A 17,993-nucleotide genomic window follows, 5' to 3' on the forward strand; every position below is an offset into this window, starting at 1 on the left:
CTATGAAATTTGTGGAATTAATCTGAGTTTCTTTACCTGTCAGATGGGTCCACTAATTGTACTCATCTCATCAAGTGGTTGAAGGATTAAAACACTTGGAAAAGTGCCTGGCATGGAGTAAACCTCAATGTCAGCAGCTCTCGTTAATTACAAATGAGGAAACTGAGGCTCGGGGAGGTCAATTAACAAGGTCACGCAGTTATAGTAGGTGGTGGAGCTGGCATGCAAACCCAGGTCAGGCTGGCTCCCAAACATGTCACACTACAGAACCAACCAGGGTTCGGGGATGTCAGGGCGCAGAGGCCTCTCTTCCTGGGGTGAAGAGAGCTCCAGGCGGAAGAATAGAAGCCCGGGTCTTTGTCCTGGTTTGGAGAGCAAGCCCGGTGTGACCTTGCCTAGCAGCTGTTCTCAGAAAGGAAGTCTTCTTGGGAGACCCAGGTGCCTGGAGGCAGAATGTGTATCTGTGATGTGCATCATCATAGGATTTCCAAGTGACCCTTGGGAAGGTTGTCTCCGCCACAACTTAGGCTGGCCGGGACTGCCTCTGGCCAAGGAGAGAGTCAGGTGGGCCCTAGAATCCCTGTCTTTGGGTTGGAGAGGGGAGGGGAGCTCAGTGCCAGCCCGAGGGGCTTCCTCACTCTCCTTTCCCCTCCCCTTCCCCCAGCCTTCAGTATTTGTTTCCTTTCAGAAGCTGGGCTGCGGCTCTCAGACAGGGCAACAAAAGCAACTTTCCTCAAAGCCACTGCCACCTGTTGGGTTTTCACACATTGGGGGTGAGGGGTGGGGAGGGAGCTGTTGCCCTTTTCCCAGTGTCTGTGGTGTGCCCCCTAGGCACCCCCCACCCACCCACCCAGGGCCTGGGATTCTCTTTGCTGCCCGATGTGACAGGGCTTAGGAGCTGGAAGGGGTGGGGGGCCAGCAGCAGCTGGAAGGGGAGTTGAGTGGGAAGGGGCCACTGCTGGCAGCCGGGAGCAAGTTTGATGGATTACTCTGCAGGCCGAGAGGTTCCTCCCTAATCCTCCTTTGTGTCCCAGCCTGCAGCCCCCTCACTCTCTGACAAGCTGCTAAGCAGAAGGCTTCCAGTCCCAGTGAAGAAAAGACAGCTCAGCAGGGCGAACTCTAAATCCCTGGCCTCTGGGCCCTGGGGAAGGCAGGAGCTAGGGAGCGTGTCTGGGGTGGGGGCTGGGTCCCCCCCCTGCACTGCCAGGCCCTTATCCTTACGATTTCCCAGAGGTGGAGAGCTTGCATTCTGAAGGGTTGTCCTCAGGTGTCTGTGGGAGCCTCAGCTATTTGTGCAACTCACTGACTTGCTGTTATAGAGCCTTTTTCTAGGGTGGGACTGGGGAAAACAGACCTTCGCTGCTTCGGAAGTTTTAGAGCCCCGAGTTAAGAACTGCGTGGGTTGGAAGGTATCAAAGCCTTGTGCAGTCTAATCCTGTCCTCCCCCGACCCTAGCAGCCCAGAATTTCTAGAATGCACCATCCCCACCATCTGGATGATGGCGAACTCATTGCCTTGAACTTGTTGCCTTGCGGGGATGCTCCTTTTTAGGTCTCCTGGCTGGCCAGTGCAGCTCTTTCCCAATGGATGGCAGCCCCAGAGGTCATTATTGAGCTGCCCTGTGGGCATAGCTCATTTCAGGAGTGGATGCCACAGGCTTTGCTAAGTAAGGCTGAAGGCATTTGTTCCCTGAGACTGAGGAAAGGGAATGGGAGATAGGGATGCTGGGCTGCTGAATCTGCAGATCTGAGCGGTTGGTTCTCTTTCTTGCCCCCAACCTGGAGGGCCCAGGAGAGTTCAACTGTAGCCAGACCTCTGGGGTCCAGACTGGTTTGGAAGACCAGGGGTCCCCCTTTCCTTGCTGTCTTGCTGCCTCTGACCTGTAAATTGCTTCCCACCTGCAGTTCCTGGCCTGGGGCCCCAGAGCCTCCAGTGGGTGTGTGTTAGGGAGATTGGCCTGCGGTGACCCCACCCCCTTTCTTCAGCTGAGTCATTATTCCTCGGGGCTAACCTACCCCATCCCCAGCTTCCTTTTCTGTGGGGCGGGCCCTGCCTGGTGGCCGTGCAGGGGAGAAGAGCGTGCGTCCCAGGCAGGAGCGTGTGAGAAAGCAGTGCCGTCTTTGTGAGTGCCGAGGGAGGACAGCAGGGTCGCTGAGCCAGCGGGGTCAGGGTGGGGGCTGCGGCCGTTTGATGTGCCTGGGCAGGGTGCAGGGACACCCGGCCTGCATAAAGAGGCCATAGAATTGCTGCCCAACACTGGTTGGGGGTGGGGGCTCCCCAGCCCCGGCTCTGCCTGGCCTCTGTCAGCAGAAGGAATCCCCCCCCACCCCCACATCTCCACCTCAGCCATGCGGGGTGGCAGCAGCCCCTTTGAAAGGCCTCAAAGGCTTCTTTATTTGTCCCTCTGACCCTGCTTTCCCTTAGGGTGCCACCAGGGAGTGGGCTCGGGTCGCCTTCCCTCCTGCCTTTTCCACTCTGTCTTTTGAATTTTGGAACGTTCAGGCCAAGTTTATTCCTGCTGCCCGGTTTCATTTCCTCATACTCCCTGCCCTGGGTCCGACCTCAAGTGGGTAAAAGGGGCAATAATTGGGAATTCCAGGCAAGGAGGGTCTGTGTGATCCTCTTCCCCTTTGAACCCTTAAGAGTGCTGGACTTGGGGGTTCAGGGCTGGAATTTCCTTGGTGGAATGTGTGTGGAAGGGACTTAGGTCTTTCTCATCTTTGATACCCCCCAGCAACCCACCCAGATTTCAGCCATTTCAGCTGTTTATTCATTTGGTAAGTATTCCCTAGGCTGCTTCTTGTGCTGGGGTGGGTCCCAGAGGGCTCCCTGCCTGCCCTGGGGTGGGTGCGGAGCTCTCTGGTACCTGGAGTGGGGCTGAAGGAATCCAGATTCTCTGAACTTGCCTGGGCCCCTGGCCTCTCTGGGCTGCAGCTCTGCAAACCCCTCTGCCCCTGGGGATGGGGGATGATGGCCTGGGGCAAAGCTCTGTGAAGGTTCCCAGAGGTCTTGGGTTTCCTCCAGTGTTCCTGCTGGCCCGCCAGCACCATGGGGCGGGAGGGGTGGCTGTGGGTGTAGAGAAGAGGGGAGATGTTTGGAACTTGAGAGGGACTTGTCCTCCTAGAAGCCTGCTCATTCCTTTCCCCGGGACAGCCTGGACTCCCCCTTTCTGTCCCTCCTCTTCCCACCTCCTCCCCAGGTGAGCACTCCACTGGCTCTTCTGGTTGATCTTCTGTTTGCCAGACAGATAGAGTGCTCCAGGAGCAGTGGAGCAGGTGGATTTGAGTCAAAATGATCTCTGAGATTGGAGGGTATAGAGGAAAATGAGACCGCATCCCCTTCCTGGATCCCTGAGAAGGGCCCCAAATAGGGGGCCCCAACAATGACCTGTCACTTTGAGGTTTTGTCAGGATGTGTGCCCTGGGGCTGCAGCCGGAAGTGATAGCTGGGAAGTGGTACCGAACCACTTCTTGTTTTCTGATCTTTCTGAGGCTGGGAACCGGGCAGGGCCCGGGCTTCTCTCTTTGTGCTCTAGGCAGGAAGGTCCTGGAGGGCACAGCTGGGCATCTGGAGTCAGTGTCCTGGGAATCCTGTGTATTTTTCTCCACCCTGAGGACCCTGGAGTGGGGATGAAGCAGTGGGGGATGAGGGAAATATAAGGAGAAGAAAAGGGGGCTTTGGAGGAAGGAGAGTTCTGATGAATTTTTAATTTCTCCAACCATTCTGGAGCTGGAAAGAGTCAAGTCTGGGAATGGCAAGAGTGCCCTGGTAGCAGGGCAGAGTAGAAACTGAAAGAGGGAGGACGGGCTGAGCAACCTAAGAACAGAGGGGTGCTGAGCAAGGCTAGGAGCCCTCCCGCTTCCCACCCAACTCCTTTGAATTCCCCCCCTGGCCTCAGCCCTGGTACCCAGGTAAGGAACCTCTGGAGGCTGAGAGAGGCATTTCGGGGAGGGAGGGGCAGCTGACAACCTGTGTGGCTGTAAAAGGAGGAAAGGAAATCTCCTCTCTTCACCTTTTTTTGTCTTTTTCCCATGTGGGCTAAGGAGAGACCTACTCCTTCCTGGAAGGACTGGGGAGCTGGATTAAGGGAGGGAGGCAGGCAGGGTGATTAATGGTTGCTGGAGAGCTGCAATTTTATTTAAAACAACAGGGAGCAACCACAGCTTGGGGGGATTTTGGGTGAGGCAGAGTCTGACAAAGTCTCTGTTTGCTCAGAGAGGACCTGGTCCCTTGAAAACCTAGAGCAGGTCAGTGTCCAGGACTTCCCCAGGGTGAGGAGTAGAATGGATTGGAAGCCATTTGACCCAGAACTGCAACTCCCAAGTGGATAGCACCTCCCTGGGTCTCTCTTTGCAGCTTCCTGCTTTCCTTTTGGAGGTACAGTGGAAATGCAACAACTGGGGAGGGGTTCAAGTTGAACCCACAACAGCCCGGCTAAGACTGATGTCTGGGCCACCACCCCCTTTGGGGGCAGGGTGCTTTGGTATTTTACCTTCCTGCTTGTGCTCCCATAGGACTCCTGGGTCCCTTCCCAAAGTGGCTGGTGTGGGTCTGAGTGGGACCCTGGGAAAGAGGCTGCAGGTTGTCCAGTCTTATCTGAAGTCCCTTCCTTTCTGGTCTACCAGCTGCAAAGCCCCAGAAGGCGGTTATAGGATGTACACATCTTACCCAGGAGTGGTGGCCATCTGATCTCTCTGTGGTCCAGCAAAGAGAGCACCTGCAACATGCTTTATAACATGCACAGCCCATGGAATGTAGAGACATTTGTAAAGATAAAAGAAGTTGAAGTGTCAATTTATGGGACGCTGAGATTGGAGGAAGGAACAAGGGAGGGCTGGGGGGTGCTCCAGGGAGGCTCTGGGACTGGGGGGAGGGCCTTAGCCACTGTAGACCTTGCATGGGGATAGCTGCTCTTCAGCAACATTTGTGGGATGGAATTGGTGACCAAAGGGAAGGCACTCCAGCCAGCATGAGTGACGTGAACTCTGCCTTCTATCCCCATTTTGGGAAGGATGACAGATCAGGGGTCTCTCGCCTTTTCTCACCAAGCCCACCCTTGTTATCTGACTTGATGGCAGAGCAGACTGCCATGGGTGCCTTTGTCAGGAAGCGAGACCCAGAGGCCACCTGTCAGGGGTGGGGCTCACCCAGTGGGACCACAGCCGTGGTGATTCCCTCTGCCTAGAAGCAGGGCTGGGAGGAAAAGGCGTGGGGACGTCTCTCCTGAGAATGGGGCTGTTGGGGGAGCAGAGAAGGGCTGCCCAGGGACCGATGGGAAACCCTGCCTGCTCAGGGTGGGCAGCAGTGTCATCGTGGTTCTGTGGTTTCGTGCCCCTTTGAGGCTGGGACCTGGAACGGTCCCACAGTCCCTGGATGGTTGGGTAGCCTGGTGGGAATGTTTTCTTCCCCGTGAACACTGAATGTGGGGAGAAACTCAAGGGAGAAGTTTTCAGGCCTGGGTTCCTCCAGGGGAGCTCTCTTTAAGAGGTTTCAGTGGCAGGTTAAAAACCCAGTTGGACAAACCGCAGCCTCTCTTCCCTTCCCCAGCCTCGCCCTTGGGGGTGGGAGTTATACTGCAACGTGGCCCATAACCAGGCGGCGTGCAATAGGAAGTGTTCCTCTTAACAAAGGGGAATTGAACAGCCCAACTTTGGGAAGTGGAGAGAGAAAGGCAAACAAAGCAGGCCTGGCAGAGGGTCTCCAGGGACACCTTGATAGCAGGGACAGGGAACTGGGAATTTAGGTGGTTTGATTTTATCCAACACCTCCCCTCCATATTAGCAGGCAAGGGCAATTGCAAAGATATTCCAAAGCAGAGAATAACCCACATGTGTTTGGCTCTGGAGTGTGCTGAGATTTAAAAATCATATTTACCTTATTAGTTGTGTCAGCCTTAGGCTAATAGTAACATGCACTTCCTGATTGGGCAGCAGGGGGTGACACCTTGCTGCTGGCCTGGGAGTGAACAGGATTCAGAGAATTCACAGAGCAAATCCTGGAGGCCCGGTTCCCAGGGCTTAACTCTGCGTGTGCCGGTGCTTGTCCCTGCCCTTTCAGGATCTGAGTGATGAGATGTGTCCCCACCGAGGTGCCCTGGAGCAGCAGGCGTTTGGCATGGGCTGAGAAGCTGGACGTGGACCAAAGGGCTGGCAGACATGGGCTCCTGGCTGAGTCCTAGGCAGCTGGTGGTGTTGAGGAGGAGAGGCCTCCACGTCTGGAGCAGCACGGAGGCGAAGCAGGGCTGGAGTGCCTGAACAGCCCACCATGGTCCAGAGGCTGTGGGGGAGCCGCCTGCTGCAGCATCGGAAAGCCCAGCTCCTGCTGGTCAACCTGCTGACCTTCGGCCTGGAGGTGTGCCTGGCCGCAGGCATTACCTACATGCCTCCCCTACTGCTGGAGGTGGGGGTAGAGGAGAAGTTCATGACCATGGTGCTGGGTGAGTTACTACACCCTCCTTCCCCCCTGCCCCAGATCCGTGCTGCCCAGGAGTTACCCAAACAGCTGCTTGGAGGGAGAGGGAGTTGCCATCTCTCCCTGAGCCTGGTGGGTGGGCATTGCTGGAGACAAGGGTGACCCTGGGCAGAAGGCTCCCCAAGAGAAAGACAAGAGAACAGGGATGTCCTGTTGTCACCGCTGCTTCCCTGGCACCTACACCAGTTCTGGCTGGTGGGAGACTCTGGGGAAGTTACTCCCAACCTTCATTTATAATTTATACCTGCTATCTCATTGAATCCTTACAATAACCTTTGAGGTTATCCACTTTACAGAGAAGGAAACGGAGGCTTTTAAGAGGTTAGGTGACTTGCCCCAGGCTGTACAGCTACTGATTAGCAGAGCTGGGACTTGATTGGAGTCTCCCAGCCAGGGCTTGTTCTTATTCCCAGGGCAAAAGGTGGGCTCCTGACTCTGTGACTGAGTTCTGCAAAAGCCTCAAAAGGCAAGTCGTCACTATCTTGGGAAGTCCCTGGAAAAGGAGAGCAGGCTCTAGAGCCAGGCTGTCTGTCTAAACCCTGCCTCTAGCCTTCCCTACTGCCTTTGTGCCAGTGTCACTGATCAGTTGCTCCACGCCTCAGTTTCCCCATTTGGAAATGTGGGGGTAGTAATACCTATGTTGTGAGGAGTGAATTACAGAGCCCCGTGCAATACTTAGCACAGTAGCTAGCACAATGCCCTCCCTCAACATATATTATCCTCGTTGTTTCCATCCTTCTCAAGGAGGTTTGGTTCCCCGTCCCTGCGGGTTCCAGTCACTGACTCTCACCACTCGCCCTCCCTGCAGGCATCGGCCCGGTGCTGGGCCTGGTCTCGGTCCCACTCCTCGGCTCAGCCAGTGACCAGTGGCGCGGGCGCTATGGCCGCCGGAGGCCCTTCATCTGGGCCCTGTCCCTGGGCGTCCTGCTGAGCCTCCTCCTCATCCCGAGGGCCGGCTGGCTGGCAAGGCTGCTGTGCCAGGATGCCAGGCCCCTGGAATTGGCCCTGCTGATCCTGGGTGTGGGGCTGCTGGACTTCTGTGGCCAGGTGTGCTTCACGCCACTGGAGGCCCTGCTCTCTGACCTCTTCCGGGACCCAGATCAGTGTCGCCAGGCTTTCTCCGTCTACGCCTTCATGATCAGCCTTGGCGGCTGTCTTGGCTACCTCTTGCCCGCTATTGACTGGGATGCCAGTGCCCTGGCACCCTACCTGGGCACCCAGGAAGAGTGCCTCTTTGGCCTGCTTGCTCTTATCTTCCTCACTTGCATGGCAGCCACATTGTTTGTGGCCGAGGAGGCAGCGCTGGGTGCCCCCGAGCCGGCCGAAGGGCTGTCGGCCCCCACCATGCCACCCCGCTGCTGCCCCTGCCGCGTCCGCCTGGCTTTCCAGAACCTGGGCACCCTGTTTCCCCGGCTGCACCAGCTCTGCTGCCGCATGCCTCGCGCCCTGCGCCGACTCTTTGTGGCTGAGCTGTGCAGCTGGACGGCCGTCATGACTTTCACGCTGTTTTACACGGACTTTGTGGGCGAGGGCCTGTACCAGGGTGTGCCCAGAGCTGAGCCAGGCACCGAGGCCCGGAGACACTATGATGAAGGTAAGAGCTCGGCAGCCAGCAGAGGCTGTTGTGTGAATTGCTCTCCAGAGAATGTTTTGTGGGTAGGGAGATGTCACAGCATGTGCTGGGCTGATTGCTGTTCCCCTCAGGGCCCTGATTTCCTCATCAGTAAAGGGATTTGGTGTGAGGACCCAGCTCCTCGTGGGTGTAGGGCAGCTTGGCCTGTAGTCTTGATAGAGTCTCCAGCTGTTCTGTTTGATCCGTCACTGTCCCAATGTGACAGGAGGAAAGGCTGAGCTCATTCAAGCTCTACAGGGAGTGGAGGGGTCAAGGCTGGATCTCAGGTCTACCTGGCTCCAACTTCAGCATGCCCTCTGCTCCTCTGCTGACTTTCTAAATGGACTTTCTAGCATGTCCAGCTTAGGTGTTCTGGAACTCTGGGAGCCTGTGGCCGAATCTTCTTTGTGTTCCTTCTCACCCTCCTGTCCCCAAAACTGTAGCTCCCATTAAAGCCCTAGACCATCATCCACTTCCTCTGCCCTTACCCAGAAGCCCTGGCCAAATTCTCTGCAGGGCCGTGGAAGAATCTAGACTCCCAGTGCTACAGGTTGAGTGAGGAGAGTGCAGGGGAGGAGGTCTGGTCTACATCAGGTCTTGCACCATGGGTGTCTGCCCCTTTCTGAGCCCCCTCCCATCCCGTATTGGCCCCTTCCCCACCTCACCCTGCTCTGACCTCTCCCCCTCCAGGGGTCCGGATGGGCAGCCTGGGGCTCTTCCTGCAGTGTGCCATCTCCCTGGTCTTCTCTCTGGTCATGGACCGGCTGGTGCAGCGATTTGGCACCCGGACAGTGTATCTGGCCAGCGTGGTGGCTTTTCCTGTGGCTGCCAGCACCACGTGCTTGTCCCGCAGCGTGACGGTGGTGACTGCCTCGGCCGCCCTCACCGGCTTCACCTTCTCGGCGCTGCAGATCCTGCCCTACACGCTGGCCTCCCTCTACCACCGCGAGAAGCAGGTACCCGTGTGGGCCGCTGGGCGGAGCAGGGGTGTGGTGGGAGTTTGGGGAACCCCATGTCTGTCAAGGGACTTTGGAGAAGGCATTCTTGAATCAGACAGGAAGCCCATCCTGGCCCCAGAGCCAGAGACTTGGGCTGCGGAAAAAGGGTTTAGATTAGATGCTGGGAATGACTTCCTGATGTCAAGGCTATAAAGCCCTAGAACATAACGTGGTAGGAAATGTAAATGCCTTCACTGGGAATCCTGAAGAGTCTCCTAGATAACTCAGTCTGGGATGGGTGAGGTGCTGGTCTACCCTGAGGATGGGGGTGGATCAGATGACCTTGGGGGCACCTGCTTCAGCCAATAGCAAGTGGAAATGGTCTGGTGCTGGATCATTATCTTATCTCTCCATTCTCTTATCTCCCCATTCTCTTATCTCTCCATTATCTTATCTCCCCATCATCTTATCAGGGAGAGCAGAGAGGCAGTGTGACTAACCACGTCCTGCTTTGGTCTCCAAGATGGGGAAGGCGCCTTACTGCCCTCTCTCTTTCTGGGTTATCTTCCTTTTCTATCTAATTCTCATTTCTTTTCCTGCCTCACTCCTTTGCCTCTGTCCTCTTCCCCTGTCCCCACAGTGGATCTGAGCACCCACCTGCCTGACACCACTCGCTGGGGCACTGTGTGAGCTGGGGGCCTCCTTCCTGCTCGGCCTCACACTAACCAGCCCCTCCAAGAGCCCCCTTCATGGGAAGCGTCCTGACCCAGATGGTGGGGCCACCCCCATCCCCTCCACTGGCCTCACTGAACTACTCACTGAGTGGGGCATGGAGCTGGAGGGCCCCAAGGGAGAAGCAGGGGCAGGCCTGCCTTCATGAAGCCTCTGGACTGTGGAGAAGACCTGTCCCGCCTCTTGTAGGAGACGAGTGGGTTGTAGATAAATACATCAGCATAGAGTAGCTGGGGGCTGGTAAACTGAGTAGGTGGCCGTGGAGGGAGGGGCTGGACTTTCAGTTGAGGGAACCTGGTCCTTCCTCAGCATCTACACTGGCTTGGGGGCTAGTGTCAAGTGGCCAGGCCTGGGCACATGCAGTTGTGTCAGGGAACACGTGGGGCTGGCTCTCCCTCTGAACCTGGGAACATGTCTGTCCCCAGGGGCCTCTGCAGGCTCCAGCCTCAGTGGCCTTTCAGAGCACAGCAGGCAGAGAGGAGAGGTCTGGGGGGCCCCTTCCAATCAGCAGGTGATGGCAGACTGGCCCCGCACAACATCTGCCCTTTCCAGTGCTGACCTGTCAAGCTGCATGATGAGCTGTCAGGCTTCGTGGTGGCATGTTTGAGCTCTGCTGTGACTCCCGTTTCTCGCATGCAGCTGACTCGAGAATTCTTGTGTTAGACACTGTGCTGGGTGCAGGGGTACAATGTCAGGGGGAGTCCCTCTCCCCAGTCCTTAAGTGGGAGGCTTCAGGCTGCAGGGGCAGGGAGGGTTGAACCGGACACAGGTCACCCTGCTGTAAGGCAGGCAGCAAGAAGGAAGCTTGCGGGGCTTCAACGCTGTGCAGGTGGGGCTGTGGGGGTTGGGGAGAGGGCCATTCATCCTGCTCCAAAGACGGGGAGCAGCCAAGTGCCTCTCTCCTCCCAGGGGCTGAGCCTGTAAAGTCTTCCCTGTCCTGGGGCTGAGGCAAAGGACCTGATAGGAGGGCAGCAACTCCAGCTGGGGCTTGGGAGCCCGGTGGGAGCAGAGCTTTTCTCTGCTCAGGGTAATGAGGATTTCTAGATGCCTGATGGTGGAGTAGGGGGCAGGAAGGAAGAAGGGTTAGGAAAGCCCATTGTGGGTAGAGTGGGTGGTTAGGGCCACCTTGGATTTTGTTCCTCTATTTGTATACATCTCTTTTTACCTGTCTTCATTTTTCTTGTGACTTTTTCCTTCACCTTAGGCTTCTGTTCTCTTCCTAGCCTGCATACTGAGTTTGTCTGCCTCCTGTCTTTTCTGGAGAGGCTAGAGGAGACTGAGACTTTGGCTTCAGATTTGCCTACCCCCCACCCTTCACTCACTTCAGAGGAGGGTCCTGACTAGATTCAGATGAACCAGGGTCTGCTCGTATTTTCTAATCTGCTGCCTAATTTTCATTAAGGGCTGTTGCCTGGTTTCTTCCAGTCCCTGGGATAAAGGCTAGGATCTGTTCTCACAGCCGAGAGATCCCAGTGCCTGGGTACACACCTGTCCTTGTCCCCCCTTCTCACCCCCCACCCCCAGGTGTTCCTGCCCAAATACCGAGGGGATGTTGGAGGTGGTGGCAGTGAGGACAGCCTGATGACCAGCTTCCTGCCGGGCCCCAAGTCTGGAGCTCCCTTCCCCAATGGACACATGGGTGCTGGAGGCGGCGGCCTGCTCCCACCCCCACCTGCACTCTGTGGGGCCTCTGCCTATGACGTCTCCATGCGTGTGGTGGTGGGTGAGCCGTCGGAGGCCAGAGCCATCCCGGGCCGGGGCATCTGCCTGGACCTCGCCATCCTAGACAGTGCCTTCCTGCTGTCCCAGGTGGCCCCATCCCTGTTCATGGGCTCCATCGTCCAGCTCAGCCAGTCTGTCACTGCCTATATGGTATCGGCTGCGGGCCTGGGGGTGGTGGCCATTTACTTCGCCACACAGGTAGTATTTGACAAGAGTGACTTGGCCAAATACTCAGTGTAGAGCACTTCTGACCCATGGAGGGAGGGCCTGCCCTGCTGGGTCCCAAATCCTCCTATTCTAGTCTCAGGTTAGCCCCAGAGGGCTGCCGGGCTGGCCCTCCAGTTTCTGTTGCTGCTAAAGTGGTGTGACTCTGCAGCCACCCCGTGGCATTGAGGTGCATAGCTGCCAGATAGGGGACTGGGTGCTCCTCTCTTCCCTCTCCCTTCAGTCTGTGTTTCTAGAGGGAGGCCGGAAGGCCAAAGCATGTGATTAACTCCGTGCACTGGAATGCAAGACTGCAGGGGGCATTACCCAGGCTCAGGTTAACAGCTAGTGTTCTGTTCAAGTCATACACGGAGAAGGGATTTGGGGAGCTGCATAAACTCAGCCACCTGGTCTCCCATCTCCAAGTTCCCTTATCCTGTGGGTTCCCCCACTGATGCTCTTACATGGGAGTTTCTAGTCTGAAACTGTCTCCCATAGGATTTGAAAGAATAAAAGGGGAGAGGGAAGGCGGAAGGTTCCATCTCTCCCTTCCCCACACAGCACTGCCTGTCTGCTGACATCTCTCCCCCACCCCACATTTTATCAGGGTGTGGCTTTTTGTTCTCTGTGTTCCTATCATAGGAACAGGCCTTTAAATGTTTAACCTATTTATTTAACAAAGTGGAAGGAAATCAACTCCCAGTTCTGCCGTGTAGGGGTCTAGGCGTTGGGTAGGGTGAGATTCCCAGACCCTGGGTCCTCTGGGATAGTTCATCTTGGGGCTCAGCATTGCCAGAATCTCCTTCAGGAGTGACTTCTCTGGCCCCTAAAACTGCCTAACCCAGGAGCTTGGAAGTTGCGCTCACCCCAACTGATAACCCAAATGCTGTTACTCAAGGAGGGGGCACGTGGGTCTCAGCGGCTCCCCTTACCTCCGCTCCTGGCCGGGCCCAGCCCTCCCCGCCCCCTCTGCTCTCTAAGGCTGGGCTGACCAAGGAGCTGCCCAGCCTGCCTTTCCCCGCTGGCTCCGCAGCCTTCTCTTTGGGGCCACGTGGGACCAGAAGCACAGGTTCCTCGAGCCTTTGTCCGTCTAAGTCCCCAGGGCATGTCTGTGCTTGGGGAATCCCACACGGAAATTCAGGAGCACCCCCGCCTGGGCTAAGGAGGTCTTATCTCGGGGACTTAAGTGCCCTTTGCAATAACGTTACGCCTTATTTATTTAGTGGAGTAAATATTTTATACTGTATGTGAGCAATCAGAGTATAATGTTTATGGTGATGAAATTAAAGGATTATTATATGTTTAATTGGTGTGTGCATAGTTTTTCTAAGGGGGAAGGAGCAGATCTCTTTCAAGTTATCCTCAAGTAACTCTAGTGACCCTTAGCTTTTGGTGGCATCAGTTCCCAGCATCAACCAGCAGATGGAGCCATAGACCAGTGTTGTGCTGTTGATCAGTGTTTAGGCATGACCAAAAGACACTGGATTTGAGGTTTTTTGAGTGAAATTGTGGGGTGGGGCAAGAGGGTGGGGATTGAGAGGGGGTCGAAAAAGATGTAGGAGAGTATGGACATTTTCCTTCTCAAAGAGCTCACCATGTGGCCAAGGAGATGGAGTAAGTACCTATTATCAACCATAACAAGGGAAAAGGGAGAACGCCTGCGTTTGCATGGTGGAGATTTCAAGCCCACCAGTGTTTTCCATCTCCTTCATCCTTCCTGCCAGGGTCGGGGCAGGTGCAGGGTCCTCCCTGCTCCTTCCAACCTTGACTGGCCTTCCTGCTCCTTAAAATCCAGACTGGTCAGAGAAGTTAAAGCTCACGTAAGGGCTAACTTTATTATTCTTTAATCTTTCATATTTTATTTAAGCTTTTATTATGGAAACTTTAAAACCTGTACAAGTAGTGAGCCTGGTAAAATGAACCCAGCTTCAGCAATTATTAACATCCTGCCATCTTGTGTTTCATCTATTCTCCTTCCTTTTGCTTTTTCTGGGATATTTCTAAAACAAATGCCAGATACAATTTCATTTTATCCATAAATATTTCAGTATGTTCCTTTACGAAAGGGGAATTTTAAAAAACTTGATCACAATGCAATGAAAATATCCAGCAAAGTAAACAGTAATTCCTCATTTATTTCCTAGTCCATGTACAATTTTCCCCAATTGTCTCAAAAATGTTTTTTTTTTTTTCCAATTGGGTTCAAATCAGGATTCAATTGAGATAAATTGCGTTTGCTATGTCTCTTATACTTAATCTCTAACAGATTTTTAAGTGCCATTTATTTATGAAGAAATTCACTTTTCCTGCAGAATTATTCACATTCTGTATTTGGCTGACTGCCTTAAGATGCTCTTCTCCCCCACCACACACCTTTTTTCCTGTAAGCTGGTAATAAGATCTAGAGTCTTGATTAGATTTCAGATTTGATGTCTTGTCCCACATTTGGTGATGTTAACATGGATCACTAGGTTCAATTGGTGGCAGCCTAATCCATCCATTATTAAGTTTGTCCTCAGCTTCACCTAAGCCATTGATGATCATTGCCTAGATCCTATTACATTAGGAGTTGCAAAAATGGTGATTTTCTAATTGTCACTCCTGTATTTATCAGGTATGATTTTTCTATAAAGAAACTTTTTTCCTCATCAAATAGTTGGCAACCCTGAAATATATGCACAGGAAAAGCAGGATAAATGCTTGATTCTTCCATTTATCAATTTGTAGAACAATGATTTGGTGCTGTAGAAGCCACCAAAGATGACCAAAGAGGTGGTTGTTTTTTTAAGTATCACTATGAACTCATGGATTTTATGTATTTGCCTTTTAATCCGTTGTAGTCAGTATTCTTTTTGAGGCTCAAGTTGTTCCACCTTGAGCTGATGGTACTCCCTTCAAGGTGTCTCCTGTATTCTTTTGACACAACTCCAATAGCCTTTGATATTTCTTTGCTTTTAGGCATGACAAGATGACTCGGGTTTGCCTTGAACATTTCTTGCTTCAGACATGGACTTGGCCAATTCTCCAAGGATTCCCTGGTTGGTGTTAGTGACATGTTCTTAGTTCCAGAGGTGCTTATTGCTATGGGTTGGTCATAGTTTCTAGGTCTGTTCAGTGGGTGTAGCTAGGAAATGCATATTTTTAAGAAAGCTTTCAAAAACAGTTCATGCTATTTCCAAGTCAAATTAAAGACAGCAGGGTTTTTGTATATTTCATTTTATATTTTAATTGTTCATGCTGAAATTTTTGGTTCCTAACCATAGTAATATAATTATTTATTTGCTTCATCTTTCAGTCTACATGAGAGTTTCAAAAGTGACAATACCAACATTATTGCTAACAATAAGGCTGCTACATGCAACTTAAGATTAATCTCTGTAGTTGCTTTTGTCCTTAGGATATATCCAGTAAGGGATGTGAATCAAAAGTCTGTTTTAAAGTTACAAAATATTTCAAATATATCTAAAAGAAGAGAAATACTTATGTATAATGAACGCGAATGTGCCCATCACCCAGCTTCAACAATTCTCAGCTCAGGGTTGTCATTGTTTCACCAATATTCCCATATACTCTCCTGACCCTCTTGTAAATCTCAGACATCCTATTTTATTCGTAAATATTTCAGAATGTATCTCTAAAAGATAAGGACTTCTAATAAAAGATAAACCCACATCACCTTTATCACACCTAAAATTACTAATTCCTTAATATAATCAAATATCCTGTAATGTTCACATTTCCCCATCTCATCAATTTTCTGCACGGTTTTTGTTTAAATGGCGATCTAAATAAGTTCCATACATGGCATTTGGTTGCTATGTCCCCTAAATCGCTTATGATTTCTATAGTTAACTCTTCAGTCTTTATTTTTTTTCTTGCAATTTATTTATTAAAGAAATTTGTTGCTTGTCCTGTAGATATTCTCATCCCTGGGTTTTTTGTTTTGCTGTTTTTTGTTTTTTGTTTTTTACATTTTTTATTGTGAAATATGACATATATACAGAAAAGTGATAACTTTCAAAGTACAATTTAACAAGTAGTTAGTAAATTTCAAAGAATGTTACGGGTTAAAGTTCCACCATTTCAGTTATTTCCTTATTGTGAAGTATAACATACATACAGACAGGTGATAACTTTCAAAGTAAGATTTAACAAGTAATTATAGAGCAAATTTTAAAGCATGTTGTGGGTTATAGTTCCACCATGTCAGTTATTACTTCCTAGCTAGTCTAGTATCCTAGGAACTAAAAAAAAATTTATATAAAGATTCAATATTCATAATCCTTTGTTAAATCCTATCTTGTCCCTTGCTACTCCTCCCTCTTGTTTGATCACTTTCTCAATCTTCAGGGATGTCGAGGCAGTGAAAACACTAAATTGTTCATATTGAAAAGGGGTGTCAACATTATCCGTCTTGGGAGCACTCTGGAAGATTTAAGTTTCAGAAAAGTACACTTAGCAAGTGGAACTTTTATAGAGATTCAGATAGGGACCTAAGTATTCTTTAGTATTTTGGGGACTATTGTTGATGAGGGTTTGCCATACTGTGGCCATTTGGAATATCTAGCTGGAGCTTGCATAAAAGTAACCTGCAGGATAGCCTCTTGATTCTATTTGAAATCTCTTAGCCACTGAAGCCTTATTTGGTTACCTTTCTTTTCCCCTTTTTGGTCAAAAATGCATTCTCAGTCCCTTGACGCCAGGGCCAGGCTCATTCCTGGGAGTCATGCCCCATGTCACCAGGGAGAATCACTCCCCTGAGAGGCATGTCCCACATAGGGGGGCAGGCAGTAAACTTACCTGCAGAGTTGGCTTAGAGACAGAGGCCACATCTGAGCAACAAAAGAAGTTCTCTGGGGGTGACTCTCAGGCACAATTTTAGGAAGGCTGAGCCTCCCATTTATAGCCCTAAGTTTCACAAGAGCAAGCCTCAAGATCAAGGTCCTGATTTATTAAGTGGGGGGTTCCTAATTTCACATAATATATATTCTGTCCAAGATAAACAATCATTGTCTCACATTATCTTCACTTAATTGTACAAGCATCGTCACTCTCAATTGTAAACAATTATCATAACCCCAAACACCCCAAAACTCTTATCAGCCCCTAATTATTTATCCCTAGTATTAGTGTGGTACTGGTAAGGTATTCCTATTTAAACAGAGTCTATGATACGTAATAGGTAGTTTTTCCCATATACATTCTGTTGTTAACTCTTTATATCAGTGTCATACCTTAGAAATAGATCATGCAAGCACTTATTTATATTGGTAGTGTTAATCTATGGGATACATACCTTTAAACAACCCCTTTCAATCATGTTTGCCTTCAGTGTGGCACAGATACTTATAATCCCATTAACGAACAATCATCACCTCTGTCCATCCCTGTACCTCTAAGTTCACCCTCATTAACATATCTGTACATGTTAGGTAATCATTCCCCCTTCATTAACTTCTGTCTGTCTCTAGTTTCCCTATATTCTACGTTATAAGACACTGATTTTACATTGTTCAGGGAGTTCCTATTGGTGATAACATACAATATCTCTCCTTTCGTGTCTGGCTTATTTCACTCAGCATTACGTCTTCAGGGTTCATCCATGTCGTCATATGTTTCAGGACCTTGTTCCTTCTTACTGCTGCATAGTATTCCATCATATGTATATACTACATTTTGTTTATCCACTCGTCTGTTGACAGACACTTGGATTGTTTTCATCTTTTGGCAATTGTGGATAATGCTGCTATGAACATTGGTGTGCAGGTGTCTGTTCATGTCACTGCTTTCAATGGGTACATACCAAGAAGTGAAATTGCCAGATTGTAGGGTAACTCGATGTCAGGTTTTCTGAGGAACTGCCAAACTGTCTTCCACAACGGTTGTCCCATTATACTTTCCCACCAGCAATGAATGAGAGTTTCAATTTCTCTGCATCCTCTCCAGCAGTTTCCTATTTGTTTAATGGCAACCATTCTTATTGGTGTGAGATGGTATCTCATTGTGGTTTTGATTTGCATTTCCCCTAATAGCTAATGAAGGTGAACATCTTTTCATGTGCTTTTTAGCCATTTGTATTTCCTCTTTGGGGAAACGTCTATTCATATCTTTTGCCCATTTTTGTTGTTGTTGTTGAGTTGTAGGATTTCTTTATATATGCTGGATATAAGTGTCTTATCAGAATATAGTTTCTGAATATTTTCTCCCATTGGGTTGGTTGCCTCTTCACCTTTTTGACAAAGTCTTTTGAGGCACAGAAGCTTTTGATTTTGAGGAGTTCCCATTTACCTATTTTTTCTTTTGTTGCTTGTGCT

The 17,993-nt window shown here is 51.0% G+C and overlaps 1 protein-coding gene across 6 annotated transcripts in view; it reads left to right on the forward strand.

Moving 5' to 3' along the window:
- The window catches only part of SLC45A3 (solute carrier family 45 member 3), a 47,328-nt gene that overhangs the window by 6,567 nt on the left and 22,768 nt on the right, over window positions 1–17,993 (forward strand). For 2 of the 6 annotated variants that reach the window (XR_005215103.1, XM_037824902.1), the window contains exons 2-4: window positions 6,058–6,436; window positions 7,280–8,065; window positions 8,774–9,039. Coding sequence is in view for 5 of the 6 variants with exons in the window: in XM_037824902.1 (XP_037680830.1) it covers window positions 6,265–6,436; window positions 7,280–8,065; window positions 8,774–9,039 (1,224 nt within the window). In the remaining variant the exon portion in view is untranslated. Of the gene's footprint in view, window positions 1–926; window positions 2,778–3,079; window positions 3,912–6,057; window positions 6,437–7,279; window positions 8,066–8,773; window positions 9,040–11,277; window positions 12,986–17,993 lie in introns of those variants that run through there. The other 4 variants (XM_037824899.1, XM_037824900.1, XM_037824901.1 and 1 more) reach the window with 4 other exon arrangements.

The sequence above is a fragment of the Choloepus didactylus genome, chromosome 2 (assembly GCF_015220235.1).
Source record: "Choloepus didactylus isolate mChoDid1 chromosome 2, mChoDid1.pri, whole genome shotgun sequence".
In the NCBI taxonomy this organism is placed as follows: Eukaryota; Metazoa; Chordata; class Mammalia; order Pilosa; family Megalonychidae; genus Choloepus; species Choloepus didactylus.